Source organism: Pieris rapae, chromosome 20, assembly GCF_905147795.1.
Source record: "Pieris rapae chromosome 20, ilPieRapa1.1, whole genome shotgun sequence".
Classification (NCBI taxonomy): Eukaryota; Metazoa; Arthropoda; class Insecta; order Lepidoptera; family Pieridae; genus Pieris; species Pieris rapae.
Genome location: NC_059528.1, coordinates 3516468 through 3540562, shown reverse-complemented (window position 1 = coordinate 3540562; position 24095 = coordinate 3516468). Strand labels below are relative to the sequence as shown.

The following is a 24095-nucleotide window of genomic DNA, read 5'->3' as shown; positions in this document are numbered from 1 at the left end:
TATAACAAATTATAATATTTACTTTCAGGTTCACCTCCTTTGACGGGTTCGGGTACGGTGAAAGTTATTGTACAAGATGTGAACGATAATAGTCCTGATTTCGAAAGACAAGATTATAAAGCTCATATCAAAGAGAATTCACCACCAGGAACATTTATATTAGGTCCAAAGGCAATTGATATTGATATTGAAAATAATGCTAAAATTCGTTATAGCCTTCTTGGGGATAAATCCGAACGATTTTCCATCAATTCCATGACAGGAACAATTATGACAAATGAAACTTTGGATAGAGAAGAGTGGGAGGTGTATTATTTAATAGTAATGGCTCAGGATTCATCTACAACGGACCCAAGGACAGCAACTGCCAACGTTACAATAATTGTAGATGATGAAAATGATAATACGCCGACGTTTACCCGAAAGACATATGAAGTTTTTATTTGCGAAAAAACAAAACCTAACGACTTTGTTTTTGGCGTTAAGGCTAAAGATAATGATATCGGACTAAATAAAAAAATTGTATATGATTTAAAGGGTGAACACAAGAATTTATTTAATATCAACCAGCAAACTGGCGTTATTAAAGCCAAAGAAGATCTTAGTAAATATAACGACAGATCTAGAGCATTAGCTGCTTTTAATCTTGTAATAGTTGCTACAGACAGTGGAACTGTACCGCAACAGAGTACGGCAGATTTGATCTTAATTCCAAAATCAGGTAAAAACTTTCCACAATTTACTATTACGAATAAAATGACATTCACCTTTCCTGAAGATACACCAGAAGGCGTTTTAGTAACACGTCTATCAGCAACTTCCCCCAAAAAAGGAGCCCTTGGGTTGTTACAATATTCTGTAGCAGGGGGTAATGTAGGGGATGCACTGAGAGTTGAGCCGATAAGTGGTGAAGTGTTTATCACTGGAAAAGGGTTTGATTATGAAACTATGCCCCTTTATGACGTATGGTTTGAAGTTAAAGATTCAGATAATCCACCATTAAAATCATTTATAGAAATTGAAGTGAAAATTACTGATGCCAATGACAATGCCCCAGTAATAGAACAAATTTTATACAATGCAACCGTTCCAGAAGAGGAATCGCCCCCACAAACTGTAGTGAAAATAAATGCTCACGATGATGATTCGGACGAAAATGGTAGAATAAGCTTTAGGCTTTTAAACGACTATGAAGAAACATTTGTTATTGACTCATACAATGGAGAAATATATACAAATATAGCATTAGATCGAGAATCAATACCATTTTATGAAATCATAGTTGAAGCTGTTGATCATGGCACACCTCAACTGACGGGTACTTCAACAGTTCTTATAACTGTGTCGGACAAAAATGATAATCCCCCCAGATTTACTAGACTTTTTAGCGTAAATGTAACGGAAAATGCTGAAATTGGTTCATTTGTCATAAGAGTTACGAGTTCGGATCAAGATATTGGCCCAAATGCTAACGCTACCTACAGTTTTGTTGAAAATCCGGGTGAAAAGTTTGTCATCGATTCTTTTACTGGCAATGTGACAGTAGCTCGTCATCTAGATAGAGAAATGCAGGATGAATATATTTTAAAGGTTGCTGCAATTGATGGAGCGTGGAGATCAGAAACTCCATTAACTATAACTATACAAGATCAAAATGATAATGCCCCGGAATTTGAATATTCCTATTATAGTTTTAATTTCCCAGAGTTACAAAAGAAAAATAGCTTCGTTGGACAGGTTATTGCTTCGGATAAAGATAAGCAAGGGCCAAACTCTATCATTTCCTATTCTTTACAACAAACTTCGGATTTATTTTCGATTGACCCTGCAACAGGAGAAATACTAAGTAAATTTACAATGAACTATAAACGCACAATGGTATACCCATCCCCAGAAAATTCTTACTCCGTAACCGTTGTTGCAACTGATAATGGAAAGCCACCTATGTCATCGGAATGTTTAGTTACGATTAATATTGTTGATGCCAATAATAATAAACCAAAGTTTGAACCCCATGAAAAACTTGTTCCTGTTCCATACGATGCCTTGATTGGTGAAAAAATAATTAACCTAGAAGCAAAAGATACATTAGACTACGGTATCAATGCTGAAATAGAATATTACGTGTCCAGTGGTAATGGAACTGCTTACTTTACTGTGGATAAGATATCAGGGTGGGTCATTGTTAACAAACAATTTCACAATGTTGGACAATTTTATAATATAAAAGTAAAAGCTATTGATCGTGGAGTTCCACCCCAGCAAGATGAAACTAGCCTTATATTTGTTGTAACAGGAGAAAATATTCATAGTCCTAAATTTACAGCTCTTAGCTATCAAGTAATTGTTCCAGAGAATGAACCAATTGGATCATCCATATTAACACTTAAAGGAAATGATGAGGATGATGGTCCCAATGGTATTATAAGATATGAGATTTCTTCAGGAAACGAAGATAACGTCTTTAAAATTCACCCAGTGTCTGGTGTAATAAGTATTCTTCGTTCACTTGATTATGATGAAGTGCAAGAATATAGACTAAATATTACTGCAAGAGACTTAGGCTTTAAGCCAAAAGAAGCAACGGCTACGGTAACAATTATTCTAACCGATATAAATGATAATGCACCGGTATTTAATCAGACGCATTATCAGGCATATTTGCCCGAAAATTCACCAATTGATACATTTATTTTTGAGGTCCGGGCCAATGATATAGATTCTCCAAAGAACGCAATTATTAAGTACAAAATAAAAAATAAAATGACTGCTTTGTTTTACATAAATGAAAATACTGGAAAGATCTATTCAAAAGAAATATTTGACTATGAAGAAAAGAATACATACAAATTACAGATATTAGCGGAAAACCCAAATTCTTTGATGCAAAGTACGACAGAAGTTTTAGTTCAAATTACTGGTGTAAATGAATTCTATCCAAAGTTTGTACAGCCCGTTTTTCACTTTGACGTTTCGGAATCGGCAGAAGTTGGCACAAATGTTGGAGTAATACAAGCAAGTGACCAAGACAGTGGTGAAGATGGTGTCATATATTACTTGTTTGTCGGATCTAGTAACGACAAAGGCTTTAACATTAATTCTCAAACCGGTGTTATCAGAGTTGCTCGCTACTTAGATCGTGAAACACAAAATAGAGTTGTTCTAACTGTTTTGGCTAAAAACTATGGTAGTATACATGGCAACGACACTGATGAAGCTCAAGTTATAATATCAATACAAGATGGAAATGATCCTCCAGTCTTTTTACGCCATTATTATGAAACATCAATGTCTGAAGGAGCGCGTATTGGTCAAAATGTCATTCAAGTACAAGCCGTAGATAAGGATGTCCGACCTCAAAACAATCAATTTAGTTACTCTATTCTGTCCGGAAATGATAACCATGATTTTAAAATTGACCCACAAAGTGGACTGATTGAGGTTAGCAGATACCTCGATCGAGAAAAGGTTTCAACATATTCACTTATAATAGGCGCTATCGACACTGGAGTTCCACCACAAACAGGAACTGCTACAGTGAAAATAACACTTACTGATATAAATGATAACGGGCCTATTTTTGATACAGACAACTTTGATGGTTCCGTATATGAAAATGAACCACCTAATACAAGTATAACTACGCTCTCGGCTACTGATCCAGATTTACCACCAAATGGTGCACCGTTCTCTTATAAAATAATAGGAGGAAAACACCAGAGTTTTGTCAAAGTACACAAACATACTGGAGTATTACTTACAACTAAAAAAATTGATCGAGAACTTACTCCCTATTTAGAAGTAGACATACAAATTGAGGACAGTGGAAACCCAGTAATGACATCAAATTACACAATTCAAGTAAAGGTTTTAGATAGGAATGATAACCCGCCAACACCAAGATCTGTTCATGTTTTAGTTTATGCCTTTAACAACAAAGTACCACTAGGTAAGATAGCCGATGTTAAGCCAAATGACCTTGATGTGGTAGGAGATTATAAATGTAAAATTATAAAAGAGACTACTACTGAAAATACACTTTCACTTTTAAGTATACGAAGGGGATGTGACCTTTATACCAATTCTATAAAACCAGGACAAGGATACTCTTTTTCAGTCTCTGGAAATGATGGTATTCACAGAGATGTGATTTCATCAGTTAGCCTTGAGTACTTTTTATATGATAATGAAACTGTAGAGCAATCCGTTACACTCCGCATACTCAACATAACTGCCTCAAATTTCTTGACACATTATTACCGTATCTTGTTGGAAATTTTAAAAGTTGGTCTTAAGAATAAGGAAGTAATTTCAATATACAGTATCAATGAATCAAAAGATAGTTTGGATTTGACCATAGCAATAAAAGAGGGTACTTCTATGTGGAAACAAGAAAATACAGAGTATCACCTAAAGTCTAAGGAGGCAGAAATAAAAAAAGTAATAAAGAAACAACTCGTAATACCTTACTTTCCTTGTTACAAAAATCCTTGTCAAAATTCAGGCGTATGCAATGATGCCATCAATGTCATAAATGAAACAAAAGTAATTGAAAGTTCAGCCTTAATCATTGCTTCGCCCGCAGTGGAGCATGACTATAACTGTATTTGTAATGATAGATTTGTGGGTAAAAACTGTGAAAAGCGTCAAGATCCTTGTTCACCAAACCCATGTAAATTTGGCGGACTTTGTCGAAAACAAGGTCACGATTTCGTGTGTTCATGTCCAGCTCGCCATGAAGGTAAAACTTGTGAAGTAGAAAGAGATGACGCATGTAGTAGCAATCCTTGTAAAAATGGGGGATCTTGCAAAGAAAGCTCAGATCGAACTTCATACTTCTGTTTATGTCGTCCAGGCTACCGTGGAAATCAATGTGAAGGTCTCATTGATTCATGTAGACCTAATCCGTGTTTACATGGCGGAATATGCATTAGCCTAAAACCAGGATATAAATGTAGCTGTACGAATGGTCGCTATGGGACCCATTGTGAAAGCTCAACGTTTGGATTTAATGAACTGTCATATATGCAGTTCCCCGCCTTAGATGCATCGACTAATGACATTACCTTGATATTCGCTACAACTAAAGCAGATTCCCTTCTATTGTATAACTACGGAGCACAGACGGGCGGTCGGTCAGATTTTATAGCTATAGAGCTACTTGGAGGGAAACCTGTATTTTCCTTCGGAGGCGCAAGAACCTCCATTACAACTGTATCTATTACGGACACTGAAAGAAATTTAGCCGACGGTAAATGGTACAAGTTAACTGCAACAAGAAATGGGCGAGTTATTTCTCTGAGTATTGCTTCATGCACAGACCACGGCGACATATGTACAGAATGTGAGCCAGGCGACAAATCCTGCTATGATGATGCTACTGGACAAGCTGGGTTAGTATTAAAAACATAAAATCTTTATATTTTATTTATTTTCCATTATGTATGTGGTTTTGATTGAATAGCTGTTGTTATTTTTTTCTGGTTCGTTCGTTTTCTTATATATAAAATTAAGTTTTTAAATGAAGTGATTAAAAGACTCTTAACTGTTTAAATAAAAATATTTGCTTTCTCGATACATCAAATAACACATTTGTAATCTGTGTCTAAATTTATTGTATTACAATTTTATTTCTCCTCTTATAACTACATGTTTACTACGCATTCTGAAGGATAGTGTTAATTTAAATTATTGATTTCCTTTCAGTACCCTTAACTTCAACAACGAGCCTCTTCTTATTGGTGGTTTAGAAAAGGCAGATCCTGCTTTAGAGCGACCAGGTCAAATACATTCCGATGACTTTGTAGGCTGTATGCACAGTATATCAGTAAATGGCCGATTATTGAATTTAACCATTCCATTGAAAGCAAGAGGCGTTGAAGAAAATTGCGATAGATCAGAAAACGGAGCATGTTACAAGAATGACAAATGTGGCAGTGGTGAATGTGTTGATCGTTGGAAAACGAATTATTGTAAATGCGGGGGTAATATAATATCATCTGACTGTAGCTCGTCACTACAAAGTATCTCTGTTGCAGAGACTGGATTTTTATTTTATAAAATTTCTGAAAAACACAGACGTATGCAATTGTTGGAGTCATTTTATGGAGGAAGTACTACTTGGGATAAAAAATCAAATAGAAATTATGGTAAAACTGTATCTAAATCTAATAATCCAACTAAAACTTTATCTTTCTCTTTTAAATCTCATAAACCATTTGGTTTGCTGTTTTATGCTGCTACGGACAAGTACTATACCATAGTTGAATTAATAGACGGAAAGGTCAGTTACACTTCTAAACAAAGTTCACTTGTGAATATGACTCAAACTGAGCAACACGATGTTTCTGATGGCAACTGGCATAATGTTACCTTGTATGCCTATGGAAGGAGTATAAAATTAATCGTGGATAATAAAATTGTCGGTGAGGAGCTTGATGCTGCAAGTGTACATGATTTTCTTGATCCATACTTAACAGTCATATCATTAGGAGGTGTCAAATCAGAGTGGATATCAAATTATCAGAAATTCGAAGGTTGTCTTACAAATTTTACAGTAAATCATGAAATCCAACCATTCACAGGAAATGGAAGCATTTTTAAAGAAGTTAACCGTAAAGGAAAAGTAATATCTGGATGTCATAGTGCTTTTGGAGCAGGCTTAGCCCAAAACCCTGATCCATTAAGCATCGGGATAACACTAGTCATATCATTCTTTATCATCCTTATAGTAGCGATATTAGTTTCTTTTATAGTTTTCCGCCTTCGAAAACAGAAAAAAGAAAAGAATGGTGTTCCAAATCTAAAAAGTAATGCCGTACATTCCAAGCAAAATGGAGGACCGGCTATGCTTAATGCCCCTAATTTAATCGCTGGTACAAATGACAATTTATTAAATAGAAATATGCACACTAATGAAACAAGTCTAAGCAGTTATATGTCAGAAGGTGCTGATATTATGCGAAATGTGGGTCATATTGTCGGACCGGAGCTACTATCCAAAAAATATAAAGACCGGGAAATAATGAACCTTGATCCTCCACGACCCCAAAGACCTGATATCATAGAAAGAGAAGTAGTAGGAAAAAGTCCAGCCCTAAGAGATGATCATCATGTACTACCTCCAACGTCAACAAATACTTCGCATTCTCATAATCACGAGCACCCTAGTGGCATGGATTTAAATTCTGAAGTACCTGAACATTATGACCTTGAAAATGCAAGTTCTATTGCACCGTCGGATATAGATATAGTTTACCATTATAAAGGTTTTAGAGAAGCAGCTGGAGTACGGAAATACAAAGCGACCCCGCCACCGATTGCAAGCTATCACCATAAACACCAAAACCCACAGCATAGACATTCACCACATCATTCAAGTGGATATCCGCCCAGAGCACTCCCACAGGCTTCCCAGCCACCTCCTCAACCAAGACAACATCAAACAACTCCTCTTGCACGACTATCGCCAAGCAGTGAGCTCAGCCAACAACCCAGGATATTAACGCTGCATGACATTTCAGGCAAACCACTTCAGAGTGCTTTGCTAGCCACAACATCTAGTTCCGGTGGTGTTGGCAAAGATGCGTTACATAGCAATAGTGAGAGAAGTTTAAATAGTCCAGTTATGTCACAGTTAAGCGGGCAAAGTTCGTCAGCAGGAAGAAAAACACCTAATGTATCGGCTCAAGTGCCTCAAGTTTCTGTTGGCTCCGGAGCTGTGGGGCTAACTGCAGAAGAAATAGAGAGAATGAATGCCCGACAGCGCACTTCAAGTTTAGTATCCACATTAGATGCTGTGTCAAGCTCTAGTGAAGCGCCTCGTAGTGGCGGGGTTAATCACCATATGTCCCATAGACACCATTCCCCACCGGTGGATAATAGGAGTTCAACGGGGTCAGACGATGAAAGTGGAAATGATAGCTTTACGTGTTCAGAAATAGAGTATGATAATAATAGTTTAAGTGCGGATAAGCCCGAAGATGTCAGAAGGCCTAACGTCAGTAGTAACAATAATAGTAAAAAGCCCATACTGCCACCACCATATGAAAGTTTCGATTCCTCCTTTCGTGGTTCCTTAAGTACTTTAGTCGCTTCGGATGATGACATAGCGCCACATGTAGGCGCAGCTCTATACAGGCAAGCCAATGGATCTCCAGCCCCAGCTACGTTAGGTTGGGATTACCATTTGAATTGGGGACTAAACTTTGAAAGTATGATAGGCGTCTTCAAGGATATTGCTGAGCTGCCGGACTCAGTAAATGGACGCATGTCTTCCTCACTAAGGCTTCCTAATGGTACACCGAAACCGTCAGAAGAATATGTTTAAAATGCTTGTAAATACCGAAATGTGTACATAAATGTTACGATCTTGTATCAAGATCTCTAGACTAGTTTATCTTGCCATATCTTGTTGAATGTAATTTTGTAGGTGCTTATTTCCTTAATTTGAACCTCATTTTTCACTGTAATGTTTGTAAATATATTGTACATACTATTAATTTAGGAATAAAGTGTAATTTGTATTTTTGTAGCCATATTTTGTAATTAAAAATCGGAAACATAAATTATAAAATTCTACCTCTTTTTAAATGTTTGTATCAAAAAACTCGCACAGTACCGTAAAATTTAAGAAACAATTTTGATAGTATTTATGATATTAACTATACATCATAATCTATAATTGGAACAATAGACTGAATTTTATTGTAATTGTAATTTATACTTGGTATGTGATAGAATTGAATGTAACTTTTTATCAGGGATTTCAATCGTATGTTGACATAAGCCATACATGTAGTGAATTACGTGCCAAATGTTACTTCTGTTCGTAAGAATCGACTGATTTTAAATATAAAATAAATGTGACAATAATTTAACTTGCTTTTTATTTCTTTCATACGTTTCTTTACATAGACGTTTGTTATATGGCAGAGAATAAATACACTTACTACCAGAATCATTAATTTGATTAGGACAATAAAAAAATGCCTCAAAGTAAGTAAACGACGGTATCTAAATATTAATCTAGTTGAACTATAAATAAGTTTAAAGAGATATTAAATTTAGTTCAAATATATTGATTAAACTTGTACACAAGCTTGTATCGAAGCTAGTACACAAGCCAAGATAGTAAAGTCAGTGGTGGGGGGCGCTATTACCCTAAAAAAAAAACTCTCTCCTATTAAAAACTATCCTGGATTTTAAATTAGCTCATTATTTCAGGAATGAAGCTAGTTTTGTCTAAACGGAGCCAGAAGGACTAGCTTGCTAGCTTACTGACACTTGCTCGCTATCCTAGATTGAACTAGCCTGGTGTAAATCGGTCATAAGTGCCGAGCTATAAGACCGGTATAACATCCGAGCAGTATCTACTACTATCTGATTGATATTATATTCTATTCTATATATATATATATATATATATATATATATATATATAGATATTCTATTCATAATAGAATAAAATATAGTATTAAAAAAATTGTGGTAAATAAAAAGTAGTATTTACTTCTTTACTTTACAAAACAAATTTATCGAAGATTATACGTCCCTTGCATCCAAGCAAGCAACCCACAATTCTCTTCTTAGAATCATTTTAAATATAGAATGTATTATAATGGTGATAAACCCACGTTTTAGGAATGTGTGTTCGAAAAAGGTATTCAAAAAAAGTAATAAAAGTTTTCCGATACTTACGTTATCGTCGAGCGATAACAATTTCTTTTATATGTGCTGTAAATAGTAATTACTGGTTAATTACCATTTACAGCACATATTTCAGACATTTAAGTTTTTATATACATTCCTCGTTAATACGGATGCGAAATATAATTTTAAAAAATAGTTTACTTATTAAAATAAGTTAGATCTTCATTAACATGAATTTGTAGAAAACTGTGTTACAGAGGTAACTGAACGCTTATTACTGATATATATTATTAAATATATTAGAAGAATCTCAAATCGCAAATATAACGTTTGTACAACCCCATCTTTTTCTAATTTTTCTCAACGATCGTTCTCTTTTCTTGGCTGTTACTTATATAACAAACTCAACAAAACTCTGAATATATATGCTAAAACAAAAAAATGTGTAAAGCAAACAATTCATAAATTTTTAAGTACTTTGAGCTATGATGAAACTGAAATTCTACTAGAAGTAATAAAATAATAATTTTCACATAATATGTTCATTATGTCATGTCAAACACCCTTTAACACTCACTAACACACGCATGCGTATAATGCGCATTTATACCCTTCCCCACTATCACACACACTCACATACACAATCCCTTACAAACTACCTTTTTGTTATGTATATGCTATGGAATGGAAGCCTGGTTATCCATATTACAGGTTCTTACCTAGTTTGGAAACCAGTCTCCCAATACTGTTACTATATTAAGAATTATTATTGTTTAATGTTTAAGGGAGAAAAATAAATAAATTATTATTATTATTATTATCTGTGATGAACTAAAATTTGCAAAAAATCTCGTTGGCCTAAACATTTTAATGCAATCAAAATAGGTTATTTTTTTTTTACACGACATTACATGTAAATAAAGAGATTTAAAGAAATTTTTATGACGTATTAGTGATATGGACGTGGATTGTAATTGGAGTAAGCTCTGCTATATACATATTATAATAATAAAAATATTAACACATTTCAACTTTACGTATCCTTATATTGTTACCTACCGTTGGTCCTTAAATTCTTATTATGAAATAAAATAAATAAATATATCTATGAAGACAAATAGGTGTAATATCAGTCTTCCGTGTTGTTGACATCGATTCTCTTGTTTGAGACATGGTGGTTGACCCACAATTTTGTCATACACCGTACTAGCGAGTTAGATGCGCACATACACAGAAAACTTATTGACACACAGCCGGGGATCCAACCTACGACATTCATGAAACTTCTACGCAATGAATACCGTACTAAATATGGCCAATTGCTCTGTAAAAAATACAATTGGCTGTGAAGCTTGGAGCATTAAAGAAGATGCTCACTCGCTCTTAGAAACACTTGAAATGTGGTGCTGTCCTCGCATGCTTCTTATATGCTGGATCTGGAAAGCCTCTAACAAGAAGGTTCTTAAACGAGTTGGAATGTCGAATAAAACATATACAGAACTTTAAACAACGAAAAGTTGCGTACTTTGGCTACGTGTTGCGCCATAACTGTTCGTTCAATTAAATATAATGGGTACAATCCAGGGTAAATGGCGTGTTGGTAGAACGTTGCTGCATCTGGTACAAGACAAGACACCTTTCAAGCGACTGATGGCCAAACTCCAGTAATAGTCTCTCCACTATAAGAAGAAGAATGGATACGGTATGGTGAAGGTAGACATCAGAAGACCAGCGTTTGGACGCGCGTAGCGTGGAGCGTAGTTCTTAAACAAAGTGTTCATGCATATACACATACAAGAAAATATGGCATCTCAAATTCTACAAACATATAATCATTCATTCACTCACTGACTCACTCATACATTTGCATCCACACACTTACTCATGCACTCAGGCATATTGATAAGAGTTGAAAAATAAATAAAATAAGGTGAAATAATATAATTATTTTCAGAAATTTAGAATTAAGTTTCTTTATGGACGAGCTGGAAACCCTGACACAGGTATTTTCTACTTAAAAGGGACTTAGACCTAGGAATGAAAATGTACTTAAAATGAATAAATACTTTATTATTATGAGCGTGCTAGAAAAAAATTAAACAAGCAACCACCAAATAAAAATAAAAAATCAACTAATATTAACTAAAAAATAATAATAATTTTAAACTACATATAAACTTAGAACTCATTAACAAAGTTACTGTATGTTGAAAGATTGTTGTAAAATGTTAGTAGCATTGATAAAAAAATTGAATTCATACAGTTAGTACCTAACTGCAGTCTACCCCAGGCGTTTTGTAGACAAAAAAAATCAAGCACATTGAAAATTGAAATGTTAAAGCAGACTGTACTGGTTTGACGGATTCTCTTTATCTAATTAATTACTATTTAAGTAATCTTAGAACTAATTATTGTCTGTCCTTACATAGATGAGAACAAGGTAAGAATGAAATAATTTCTCTTTATCAATTGCTTGAGCCCTTGACTGTAATTATGAGGGCCACAAAACAAAAAGGTTGACTGCGATAACATCACTAAACACTGTTCTGACAATTTACATAATTTACAAAAAGTTCTTAAATACAGTGGGAACAAAAAGACATAAAGCTTGATAAAGTAACTATACTTTACATACTCGTTTGTTAGGACCACACAATTAAGATATACACACACATATGATTAATAGGACTCCAAAATATATTTTTTTCTCACTCTTTTTTTAAGTATCTGAATAAATGTTTCTGTCTTTCTGTTCTAAATAGACTTATATCTCGTACCAAAATGAATAACAACTAACCTGAAATAAAAGTAAAAAATTCCGAATTAAAATGAAACAAATATCTGATTGATATGGTAAAAGTTATTTAAATTTCTCATGAAATTTAGTTTTGAAATGGTTTGTTAACAAAAGCTCAAACAAAATACGAAACGTTAAACTATTTTGTTGGTTAACAGCATCTAGACCAATGAGACACGCGATACGATCCGAATTTGATTAATCACAAACGAAATGCACCATAACAGGAATCGGCCATGAAATCTTTGCTACCCTTCAATAAAATGTACGAAATTACATGTTTCAGAAAGAAAATTAATATATGTTTATAAAGCGATAAATATACAACTAGATACATTAAATAAAACTATCTACAACATATCGATTTACAGATATATACAGGGCGTCCCACGGCGATGCCACACGGAGGGAAAGTACCTTAAATATTAATGATAGGATATTTTACTGAAAGAAGACATCGTTTAATTTTTAATAATAAGTAGAACTGCATTCACAGATTTTTAAAAAATTTTCTACCTCAACCGGGAATCGAACCCGCCAAATGTGACAGTAAAATTACATGTATTTTATAATAGCGTTTGAATGGGCTACTCATAAGCATTATTTTTTCCTTAGTAACCTAGCATATTAAATGAAACTAAAAACATAAAATTTTACATTTTATTAAAAAAAAAAATTATCAAATGCTCAAAATGTGATCCGTTCTGTTGTATACAAATTCTCACTCTTTTAATAATTTCTCTCCCTGTCGATTTACTTATTTTTGCATGGTGGATGTTTGAAATAATACGTCTAAGTTCATTTTGCACCTGCACACTGTTGTACCGGTTCCTGTAAACTAAATATTTTACATAACCCCATAAAAAAAATCAAGTGGGGTTAGATCTGGGGATCTCGGTGGCCATCTAATTTGTCCAAAAGTGCCGATCCAGGAAGGAAAATGTTCATTAAAAAAAAAATATTTAGTTTACAGGAACCGGTACAACAGTGTGCAGGTGCAAAATGAACTTAGACGTATTATTTCAAACATCCACCATGCAAAAATAAGTAAATCGACAGGGAGAGAAATTATTAAAAGAGTGAGAATTTGTATACAACAGAACGGATCACATTTTGAGCATTTGATAAATTTTTTTTTTTAATAAAATGTAAAATTTTATGTTTTTTAGTTTCATTTAATATGCTAGGTTACTAAGGAAAAAATAATGCTTATGAGTAGCCCATTCAAACGCTATTATAAAATACATGTAATTTTACTGTCACATTTGGCGGGTTCGATTCCCGGTTGAGGTAGGAAATTTTTTAAAAATCTGTGAATGCAGTTCTACTTATTATTAAAAATTAAACGATGTCTTCTTTCAGTAAAATATCCTATCATTAATATTTAAGGTACTTTCCCTCCGTGTGGCATCGCCGTGGGACGCCCTGTATAGTATGACATTCACATACCCTACCATTATAACAAGACTACCTAAGGTACTGGACCGTTAACAATCATTTATTTTCTACAATTGTTCCAAGAACTTCTTGAGAACATCCTGTACATTTGTAGACTCGTCTAGGTAAATTGATCTAGTTCGTTCAATAACACTGATAAATTTGTCAAAAGCAGACAGTTCGTAAAAGATCTTAAGACTACATAAACCTATATAAATAAAAAATACTTAGAAAAAACCTGAGTATTTTTCGTATCGTAGTTTATATTAATTGAAAATGTTACACTATTTATTTGTATTATATATTTCGTTCAAATTTAGTAAGTATAATTTATTAAAGTTTAATTTCAGATTAAATGCTAAATCGATCATTATTTAGGGAGGATTTATTAACTGATTTAATAAACTATTTTTCTCCAAATTGTATTATACTAATTGTGGTACTAATTTTATGGTATCCTTCCTTATAAGTGAAATGCAGCGATGTCAATACGTTATTCATTACATACCTTTGCACTGTGGACACATATTGCCTATGAAAATTCAATTGTTTTAAATTTTTTAGGCAGTGGTCTTGATGTGTTTGGATCCACTTGTGTTACGCCGCCTCTGTTATGTCCAAATGAAAACATAACTTTTTGGTTATATACACGGTACGTTATTTTAATTTATATATAAATTGCCAGTTTTAACACTCGTCCGTACGGTGAAGTAAAACGTGAAGAAACCGGCATGCCTTAAACTCCAAAAGCCGAAATCGTATGTCACAGCTGCTCACATACTTTAGGCCCGGAAAAATATATACACTACATTTTATATAATCAATTCCGATTCCTTGGACTAGTGTTCTTTGTTAATCTAGTTAATTAAGCATTTTTAAGATACAAGCCAACGACTCAACGATTGATACTAAGTTTTTTATATAATATCTATAAAAGTTAATTGATTCGTAAAGTGACATATTACATACAAATATGTTTATATGTTTAAATTGTGACTTATATTTTTGCCACTTCTCTTCGGTTCTAAGCCCTTTATATATTTATTGACGTTCAGAAGTGTACATTTTGTTACTTATAGCAATAACTGATATTTGAATTTAGTAACAAAAATGAATAATTTATGCAAGTTGAATAAATAATTAATGTAATATTTGTTATTTAAAGGAAAACCGCAAATACTCCCACGGAAATCAAAACAAAAGATATAGAATCGATACGCTCTGCTCCGTGGGTGAAGGACGCTCCAATCAAAATTCTAATCCATGGTTACACGGGACATAGAGACTTCTCTCCAAACACGGAGATACGACCAGGTACTAATAGGCACTCTGAAATTAAAGAGATTGCTTCTGATATTAAAACCGTCAGGCATTGGAAGTTACTTACTTGTCCTCAACCCAGATTTATTTATCAACAAGATACTGTAGCAGCCTTAACCTTATCTGCGATTAATCAACAATTACTTAATCAATTACACGATAAAGGAAAAGTAAGTAAGTTCTAAACGTTTATACTCTTTAATTGACATAAAGACGTTACGACGTGATATTTCAATGTTAACTAAATTGCTGAAATTTATATAATATATTATTAATATTTACTGTTAAATTATTTATTAAAAATAAAAAAAATATTTTATCAAGCTATTGCATAGATTTTATCGCGGGCTTTGAGCGCGGCGACCGAATCAAGAAATTCCGTAACGAAAAAAACCTAAAACACGATGACGAAATATTAAGTGCGGCCAATATTTGTCATTATTAATATCGACCATTGAATAGTCGTAATTTATAAATCTAGCAACATTAACAGATATAATATTCCTCTAGTATTAACGGTTTTGTACTTATTTGACTTAGTTATTAAATTGTAATGAATACAATGTTACCTGACACTAACGCCATTGCTGTGATATTAATAGTAATGAAAGTACTATTACCACAGACTATCAAATAGTCTATTAATTTGTAGTTCTGGTAACATTGACTAATCAAATAAACCAGCAGTATTATAGGTTTTTGAAACTAGTTTGACTTTAGTGTTTTTAAGTTAAAATGCAAATGCCAGCTGACAGTTATGCCATTCCTCCGAAATAATTAATAATGACTATAAAAATAGTATCGATTAGTATACTTTATCAGTATACAATAGTAAAGACTACTATCGATGGGACTGTTAATTAATTGATCTTATAATTTTGGCAAATCGAATACACCATAAGTATTAACGGTACTAAACTGATAAGAGTTTGAAACTGTTAATTTACGAGCTCTGTGTCAATGTAACGACAATGGGAGCCAATACCAGTGCCATTGTTCCGACATATATTTAGTACACATTAAGTTCATATTTATAAACTAAATGTATATAATACATATGTATAAGAATAAGGCTAGAATAGAATAGAGGCGTTACTTCTAAATTGAAGTCATATAGGATTTTTTAACATTATAATTCATTTCCTGAATTTACTGTAATTAAGAAACTTTTCAGCATACCTCGATTGCTGTGACTACAACATCATATCTATAGACTACAACCCCCTAGCCTTAGAGCCATGCTATATGCAAGCTGCCACCAATACAGAGCTGGTAGGTATGTGCACAGCCCTCCTGATTGATGAGCTGGTGAATGAAGGCTTCAGACTAGAAGACATTCATGTTATAGGGTTTAGTCTTGGTGGGCAGGCAGCCGGGTTTATAGCTAATTTTATACAGTCAGGTCGAATTGAGAAAATAACAGGTTGGTATCCTTGTATCAAGGTTTTTTTAAGTTTATAACATATTAAAATCTGTTCAGTTGGTAATAAACAGCTTTTATTACGAAATTTTAACTTTGCAAGTTTGATTTTTTTTATGTTTAAACATTGTGTGCTATTTATGTGTTTTATTTATTTTTGTTTCCTTAAGTTGGTACCTTACACCCGTCCTTTTGATGGTGAGCGATTTTGTTTTTTTTACTTGCATGAGTTGAGCTATACTATTTATATTTAAGTGCAAAATAGTAGTGTTGGCTTCAGCATGTGACTCTCCTCCCTGAGGTCGTAGGTTCAATCGCCGGCTGCGCACCATCTGTCTTTCTATACCTATACGTTCGCTCTAACTATGAAGGAAAACATCGACAGGAAACCGGCGTGTATTAGACCCAAAATGTTGACGGCGTGTGTTAAGCATGAGAAGATGATCACCTTCTTGCCAATGATTGACAAATGACCATGAAATAGTTCCAAAAATCTGAGGCTCAGACCTCAACCGGTTGTAGGATATTGATTTATTTTCAAAATACATAAAATAATCATCATATTAAGAAACTTGAATTTTAGATTTAGATTTACGAATAATTTTTTTATTCGCACATACAATTGATAAAATCGTTTACAGCACTCGACCCAGCCTTACCACTGTTTGTGACACTGGACAAAGACAAGAAAATAGATGCGGGCGATGCTAAATTCGTGGATGTACTTCATACGAACTCGTTACAAAAAGGAAAATTGGAACGCTGTGGTCATTTAGATACCTTTGCTAATAATGGCATTGAACAACCGGGTTGTTCGTCCACTGAAAATTATAGTAAGTAGCGGATTTATTATGGGTTCTTGTCTATATGAATATTTTTTTTTATAGAACAGGGTTTTTATAGGCGGCGGTACCACTTAACATCAGGTGATCCTCCTGCCCGTTTGCCCCCTGTTCTGTAAAAAAAGGTTACATACTAAGGGTATAAAAGTATGTCAACGTTCTTATCTATACTAATATTATAAAGAGGAAAGGTTTGATTTTTTGTTTGTTTGTATGAATTGAATAGGCTCCGAAACTACTTGGCAGATTTGAAAAATTCTTTCACTGTTGGAAAGCTACATCATTCCTGAGTGACATAGGCTATATTTCATTTTCTAAAAAAATAGGCATCCTTACTAAAATTACGATAACATTAACATTTGTTTATTATTTGATACAATTCTAACAGATGGCGCTGAGTTAAAGGTAGTTTAGTTTAGGTCCGTGTCGTGGTACCAACGTTTCACATAAGTTCTCCTACGGTTTCCCTTGATTAATTTACTACTATGTAATATAACAAAAACCTTAGCCACAGCAACGCTTGGCCGAGTCTGCTAGTCATATATAAAACTGCATGATGCAAATAGTTGTCGGCAGTCCTAAATACGACTTAAACACGACGATTTTTAGTTTAAATAAATTAGTATTCAACATTTATTCTATATAATATATGCATTCAATTTTTAATTATTTGTATGAAAAAAGCAATTATTTATTAACGATTACATTTTTAATTCCTAGTATTAATGACAATAAAAAAAAACAATTATTCCCGTATGCATAATGATTACTAAATTATATGGAATTAAAACATCTTTAATAGTCTGTTCTCCAATCCCCGATATCAAATGGTTCTAAATAGCAAAATCCATCAGCTATTTTTTGGACCTCTCTCGAACTTGCTTCACTTTTAGATATATATATTGCAAGGATAAGATTAAGACAATCGCTAAGTATGACTTCCGTATTTCAAAACTCACTCACGTTGTGGTTCAGTAGTTTATTATATTCAAGCAATTAACAACATTAAAACTTAACATCGAACAACAGGTGACATTTATATTTAGGTCTTAGCGTAATTATCCTTGAATAATAATTTTATTTCTCCTTTAAGATTTAGCTAATTAAAATATACGTATACTCTCATATTTTTTATTTATCATTAAGTTAATTGCATAAATTAAAGCTTACAATAATATTCATAGGCATATGATATACAAATTCCAACATGTGCGCACTCTAACATTTATACGTCGAAATGACGTATGGTTATATTTAGTGTATAGCAAAATATGGTTAACTTTCTAGGGTTACTAGGGTAATGGAAATCGATTTGTATCAAACTCCTATATCACCTAGAACAAACGCTGTCGGATGAGCATTATTAGATTTTTTTTTTAATTTCCAGCGAAATCCGGTTGTAGTCACTCCCGAGCTCCATTGTATTACGCGGAGTCTATAACAACGAAGACAGGCTTCTACGCGTCAAAATGCCATTCATGGTTTTCATATATCCTGGGTTTGTGCCACATTGGCACAGGAGAACAGATACTTGTTGGTGAATATGTTTCCAAAAAGTAAGTATTCATTATATAAATATAGAATGTTTATTTTCGGTTCCACCCGGGAATCGAAATCGAGAAATGTCTAATATGCTAACACTAGAAGGCTGATAAATAACTTAAATGTATGTATATCCAAATGTGTGTTACCTATACAATTGTGGACAAGTCAATTGATGTAAGAAAATTGCTTGAAAAATCGTTTTAGGCGTAACAAAAACATTACAATTCGGAATCAAATGGTTCACGAAACAACGAGTCACTGTCATTGCACGACTTTTATTGATTTATAAAAAGAAAACAGCTCGATAGAAAATATCAAACGTAATATAAACATATAGATGCGTTTAACAATGTATATTTATATAAACAAATAGAAATATACATGACAATACAGCGGTGTTAGACAGTACATTATATTGGCTAAGAAGACGCCAAAAATTGATTAGTAAATACAATAAAATAATGATAATATTTTTTATTTATTTAAACATATAATCCTAAGTCCATGTGGACATTATTGTGTCAGTTTAAATATTGTCCTAAATGTTATATTTCTATGTTAAGTTAAATTAAAAATTAATTAGTCAAAATAATAAAACACACACAGAGTTTTTTTTAAGTTATTCTTCTTTTGGCACGTAAAGAAAAATTATGAGAGTAAATAAGGCCCAAAAAACCGACACTCTGAAGTTAGCTATAGTCAACATTTATTTTTCTATTGTTAGTGTCGTTTTTTCTACTAACCAAGAATAAGCCAAAAGATAAATATTTTGAAAAGTTATTTTTCTTTATTTGCACACTTTTATTAATATTTAGATTAGGATGTCGATCTCAGATGGTCAAAAATAGATTGAGAGAAGTTATTGGGTTTGGGCGTTAGAGCTCTTCGTTAGCGCTCATCGTCAGCATAACGCTTCTATTGCATTTCATTTGTAATTTCATAAACTTAGTGAGCACTTAATACCATTTTCGAAAGTTAAGTTCATCACTATTATAAATACTTATCACTAAAACAATACAAATATAACCCTAACCATCTTTTACAAACGCATTAAGACCTAAACAAGTGTTTGGACTTTCACTTTATTTCAATGAATGCGCTTCCTCATAAGACTGGCGACAAATAACTGCGGATTGTTCTCACTACTTTGTTCAGATTCTTTCCGTATTGTTAACAAATAAAATAATGAATATATATTAGAAGATAGTAACAAAGTTTGTATGGCATTTGTACTGGCTATAATCTAATGGGTTTCTCAGTAAGAGTGCACTTTTTCATTAAAAAAAAATAAGTATAGACAGAGTTGTGATATTTTTACTGTATTGTAAAGAACACATGTTCCGATTAAGTATGGAATAAAATATCCGGCTCCGATAACAGGCTCTTTTCATGAAAATTTCCATGAATTTTGCCCAGAGATCACTGATGACGCATTGGATTTCCGATTTGAGCTCAGGAATTATTTCCGGGATATTTGGATAAACCCGAGATTTCACAAAACCCCAAAGCGAAAAATCGCACGGCGTTAAATTGTTTGATCTTGGTGGCCAGTTGACATCAGAATTTCGTGTTCTGGAAATCGTTGCTGCAATAATTTTAAGTTGTTGAGAACGATCTCGAATTGATGTTTTGCGGCGACCGACCGGTACGTTGACGCAAAGGATTCTTTTTAGCCATAATTCACCCAGTTTCATCAAATTAACAATGAAAATTTAGCCAGCGATTTCAGCGTAACTTTTGAAAAGCTCTCGATTTTTTTAATCGGAATAAACAGGTGACAGTCAAATTTTAGAGTTGCCGCTTGCATGAAAAAAAAATATTCTAATTTTAAAAAGTGCAATCTTACTGAGACACCTGTATGTGTTTTGCACATATCGACGACTTCATACTCTCAAACATGCTAACCGTTATTCCAAACGTTAAGAATTTTTATTTTTTCTCGACATTTGGTATTGGAACCTTGAACTGGCCAATTAGTGGCCTCCTTTTTTACATCCGAGAAAGATGAGCATGAGCCGAGGAATCTTCTGTCCTCCACACCTGACACAAACGACTAATCGTATTTATACAAAGTATTGAATATAATACAATCATGTAATAGTAATGTTTCTTTTTCAGTGCATCTGGTGTATATTTCTTTACTACGAACTCAGAATCGCCGTATGCACGTGGACCATCCAATTCTACAAACTATTCCGATGTTTACGACGACTCTTATGAGAACAACACATTACTTTCATTGTTGTCTAACACTTTATTTGGATGACACACGATATAATACCTCAAATAATTAGTTACTTTATGTACAGGAATAGAAATTTAGCTAGAATTATTTTAAAATTGCTAAACATTTTACAGAAATTTCATTTCAAAAATCGTCGCTTTATAGATAATTTTTTTACTAGTCGAACGTTTCCAAGATTGTAATAAGTATAAACTACGCGGTTTTTTTTTTTATAGAACAGGGGGCAAAGGTTTAAAAGTGTTATTACAAAATGGCCGCTATGAAAAGTAAAAATTTAATTATTTTATTTTTTCTTGATGGTAACCAAAGATAACGAACCAAAGCTCGATGTAACTTTTATTATTAAACATTACATTTTTTGTTTTTTTTTATTTCCATCTTATATAACATACTTTCGTATTCTTTTTTGTGGTCGGACCGAATTACTATTAGTGAAAAAAAAAAATTCTGACTGTTGCTTTACTTAAAGTAAGGTAACCATAGAATGCGATAAATGTTTCATATATTACAGCACCGTTCTATAAAAAAAATACAATAATTTAAGTTTTTGTTTTATATATGTATACGGAAAACTAAAAAATATTTATAGAATAACTCGTTTTTGAGATGTAAATTTGTATGTTACAATATATGTATTAAATACATTTGATTTACACTAAATTTAAGAGAAATTCTAAGGAATAAAGTCTTTTTCCAATATTTATTTATAATTTCTACGTTTGGCGGTATATCATTCAACGCTGTATTGACCCGAACAAACTTTATATCGTTATTATTATTACAGTTATTACTAGTTGTTAATTTTTTTACAAGAATCCTATCATTTTCTTAATATAACTAATCCTACATCAACCATTGTGAAGACGGATGTTAGGTACTCTTTCATGTAAAAACTACTCAATGTATTTTAATGAAACTTTACAATAATATAGCTTATCAGAATAATACTTAGGATACAATTTATAAAGACATTGTGTAAATTGCCCATAATATCAAGTAAGTAGGAAAAATCTACCATCCGCACTCTGCAGTATATTTTGGCGTGCGCTGCCAAAACCGCTAAAGTTACACATATCTAATTTATGATTGAAATGTTATATAGTATATGTCAAATAGTTCTATACTCATTTCGTAATTATATATTGATTCCCAAATGAAAATATATACTTTTATCGCTTATATATTTAAGAAGTAGATAATATATGTTATTCACGCTACATCATTTGAATAAATATTATTTTAATTCAGCGTAGATGAAGGCGCGGGCCCCAGATAGTAGGATTTATATTTCGATCATATCTAAGTATCTAAGTAGGTATCTATTTTTGAAAAAGTTGCAAGCGGTTCAATTCACAAACATAATTTTCATAATTGTATAAAGGTTCTAATGTTTATGATAAACTACTGGGTAGAGCACTATAATGCGATGAATGTTTCATATATCACAATTTGAGTAATTTTTATTTAATTTAACGCAACGTTAATTTAAATTCGTATAAAAAACATCTAGAAACATCCTTGTAACACGAAAGTTGTTTAACGCTTAAAAACCTTGGTAAAATACGTTTTTACTAAACACATCCATATTTTGAGTTGCAGCAGTTGTTATTTACGCAATAAATGTTGCAGTAAGGATTTGCTACTCTGTTATTAACCACCAAGCGACACGCAATGATCTAGCATTCTAATATCCAGTTTAAGCACTAGTTCTAATTAATCTAATTATAATGTCGGAACATTGTATGAAAAACATCCACCAAATTAATTACAAAACACTGAAGAAAGGGCGCCAAAATTTTGCACTAAATACGCATGCGTGAATGCTACCACAGATTATTACTATTTTTTAAATATTTCCGACGTCAAAATGCAGTTAAATATGTAGTAATATGCAACAGCGTTTATATAACGTTTGATTGGTCTTTATTTTTCATCTTTTACGACTGCGTACTGCGGCTTTTTGTATTGATAGAGATGATATATATGATATGATATAGATGATATGACATAGAGATGCCTCGCTGATAACCTTGGTGGCGATGTGTTTTACTTAAACATATAATGTCAAAATGATTAAAAATAACATCAATCTATCATCATATCATGAACCTTAGTTCATTAGGACACAATAGAAGCTTATTTCTAAGATATGTGTATAACTTATTAGTGAAAACAATTATGTTTCATTTGGCTGCTCCAGTTTTGCCGTCATTATTTTTCATTTTTCAATATATTATATTCTATATTATTAAACACATACAATGTGCGCAAACCGTATAGCGGTCATGGGCAAGACCCGAAGGTCAGATATCCTTAAGAGTCAGACTTAGTGTTTTATAATTATTCCCATATATCAAATCCAATACGTTTTTAATATAGCACGTTATCTCTGAATCCTAAGGTTATGTTATGATTTACTTGACTTGATGTCCTGTGATCCCTGCCTAACGTAGACGGTGTCCACACCGACCCCCAATCACGTTCTGTCTTAGCATTTTTACCCGCTTCAAGTATTTCCGGTTCTCTTCACTAAGCGCCTGCTTAAGCAAGCACTGCCAAGGAACTCCGATTGAACAGCACATCAAGGGACCCTAAAGGTGTTCCTCGTGTGCGTGGGTCAGTAGATACCCAGAAGACGGCAGAGCCTTCATTAACTAAAGTATTGACTTGACATTAGAGCATTGTGAAGGTGGGTGCGAATCGGTATCCTTTATTCCTTTATATTTTTTTTTCTTTTTCTTTTTTTTCGGTTGTGTTTCATATGAACCTTACCGGATTCTTATAGTGTAATGACGCATGTAGAGGAAAGTATGAAGGTTCGTTAACGCCTACCTTTCG

At 33.2% G+C, this 24095-nt stretch overlaps 2 protein-coding genes across 3 annotated transcripts in view; both read left to right on the top strand.

The window, feature by feature from the left end:
* Window positions 1-8879, top strand: part of LOC110996021 (cadherin-related tumor suppressor) — an 87378-nt gene extending 78499 nt beyond the window's left edge. Inside the window, exons 8-9 of the mRNA XM_022263504.2 lie at window positions 29-5393; window positions 5707-8879. Coding sequence (XP_022119196.2) covers window positions 29-5393; window positions 5707-8329 — 7988 coding nt within the window. The 3' untranslated portion in view covers window positions 8330-8879. The remainder of the gene's footprint in view (window positions 1-28; window positions 5394-5706) is intronic.
* Window positions 8880-14069: 5190 nt separating this feature from the next.
* On the top strand, window positions 14070-21616 carry LOC110996036 (pancreatic triacylglycerol lipase-like). 2 transcript variants are annotated; one of them, XR_006750873.1, is made up of 8 exons: window positions 14070-14204; window positions 14450-14537; window positions 15051-15199; window positions 16380-16628; window positions 17267-17458; window positions 18855-19023; window positions 21131-21456; window positions 21487-21616. XR_006750873.1 is itself a non-coding variant. In XM_045632506.1 (7 exons), the coding sequence occupies exons 1-7, from the start codon at window positions 14162-14164 to the stop codon at window positions 21276-21278; spliced, it is 1038 nt and encodes a 345-aa protein (XP_045488462.1). In that variant the 5' UTR covers window positions 14070-14161; the 3' UTR covers window positions 21279-21616. The 2 variants fall into 2 exon arrangements, 1 of the variants encoding a protein (XP_045488462.1); XM_045632506.1 differs by having other exon boundaries at window positions 21131-21616.
* Window positions 21617-24095: the final 2479 nt, after the last annotated feature.

Excerpts from the sequence above, each read along its gene's own strand:
- LOC110996036 (XM_045632506.1), top strand. The coding sequence starts at position 14,162 with ATGTTACACTATTTATTTGTATTATATATTTCGTTCAAATTTA. Across the intron at positions 14,205-14,449 it reads ATATATTTCGTTCAAATTTA|GCAGTGGTCTTGATGTGTTT; the intron begins GTAAGTATAATT and ends TAAATTTTTTAG. Across the intron at positions 17,459-18,854 it reads TTCGTCCACTGAAAATTATA|CGAAATCCGGTTGTAGTCAC; the intron begins GTAAGTAGCGGA and ends TTTAATTTCCAG.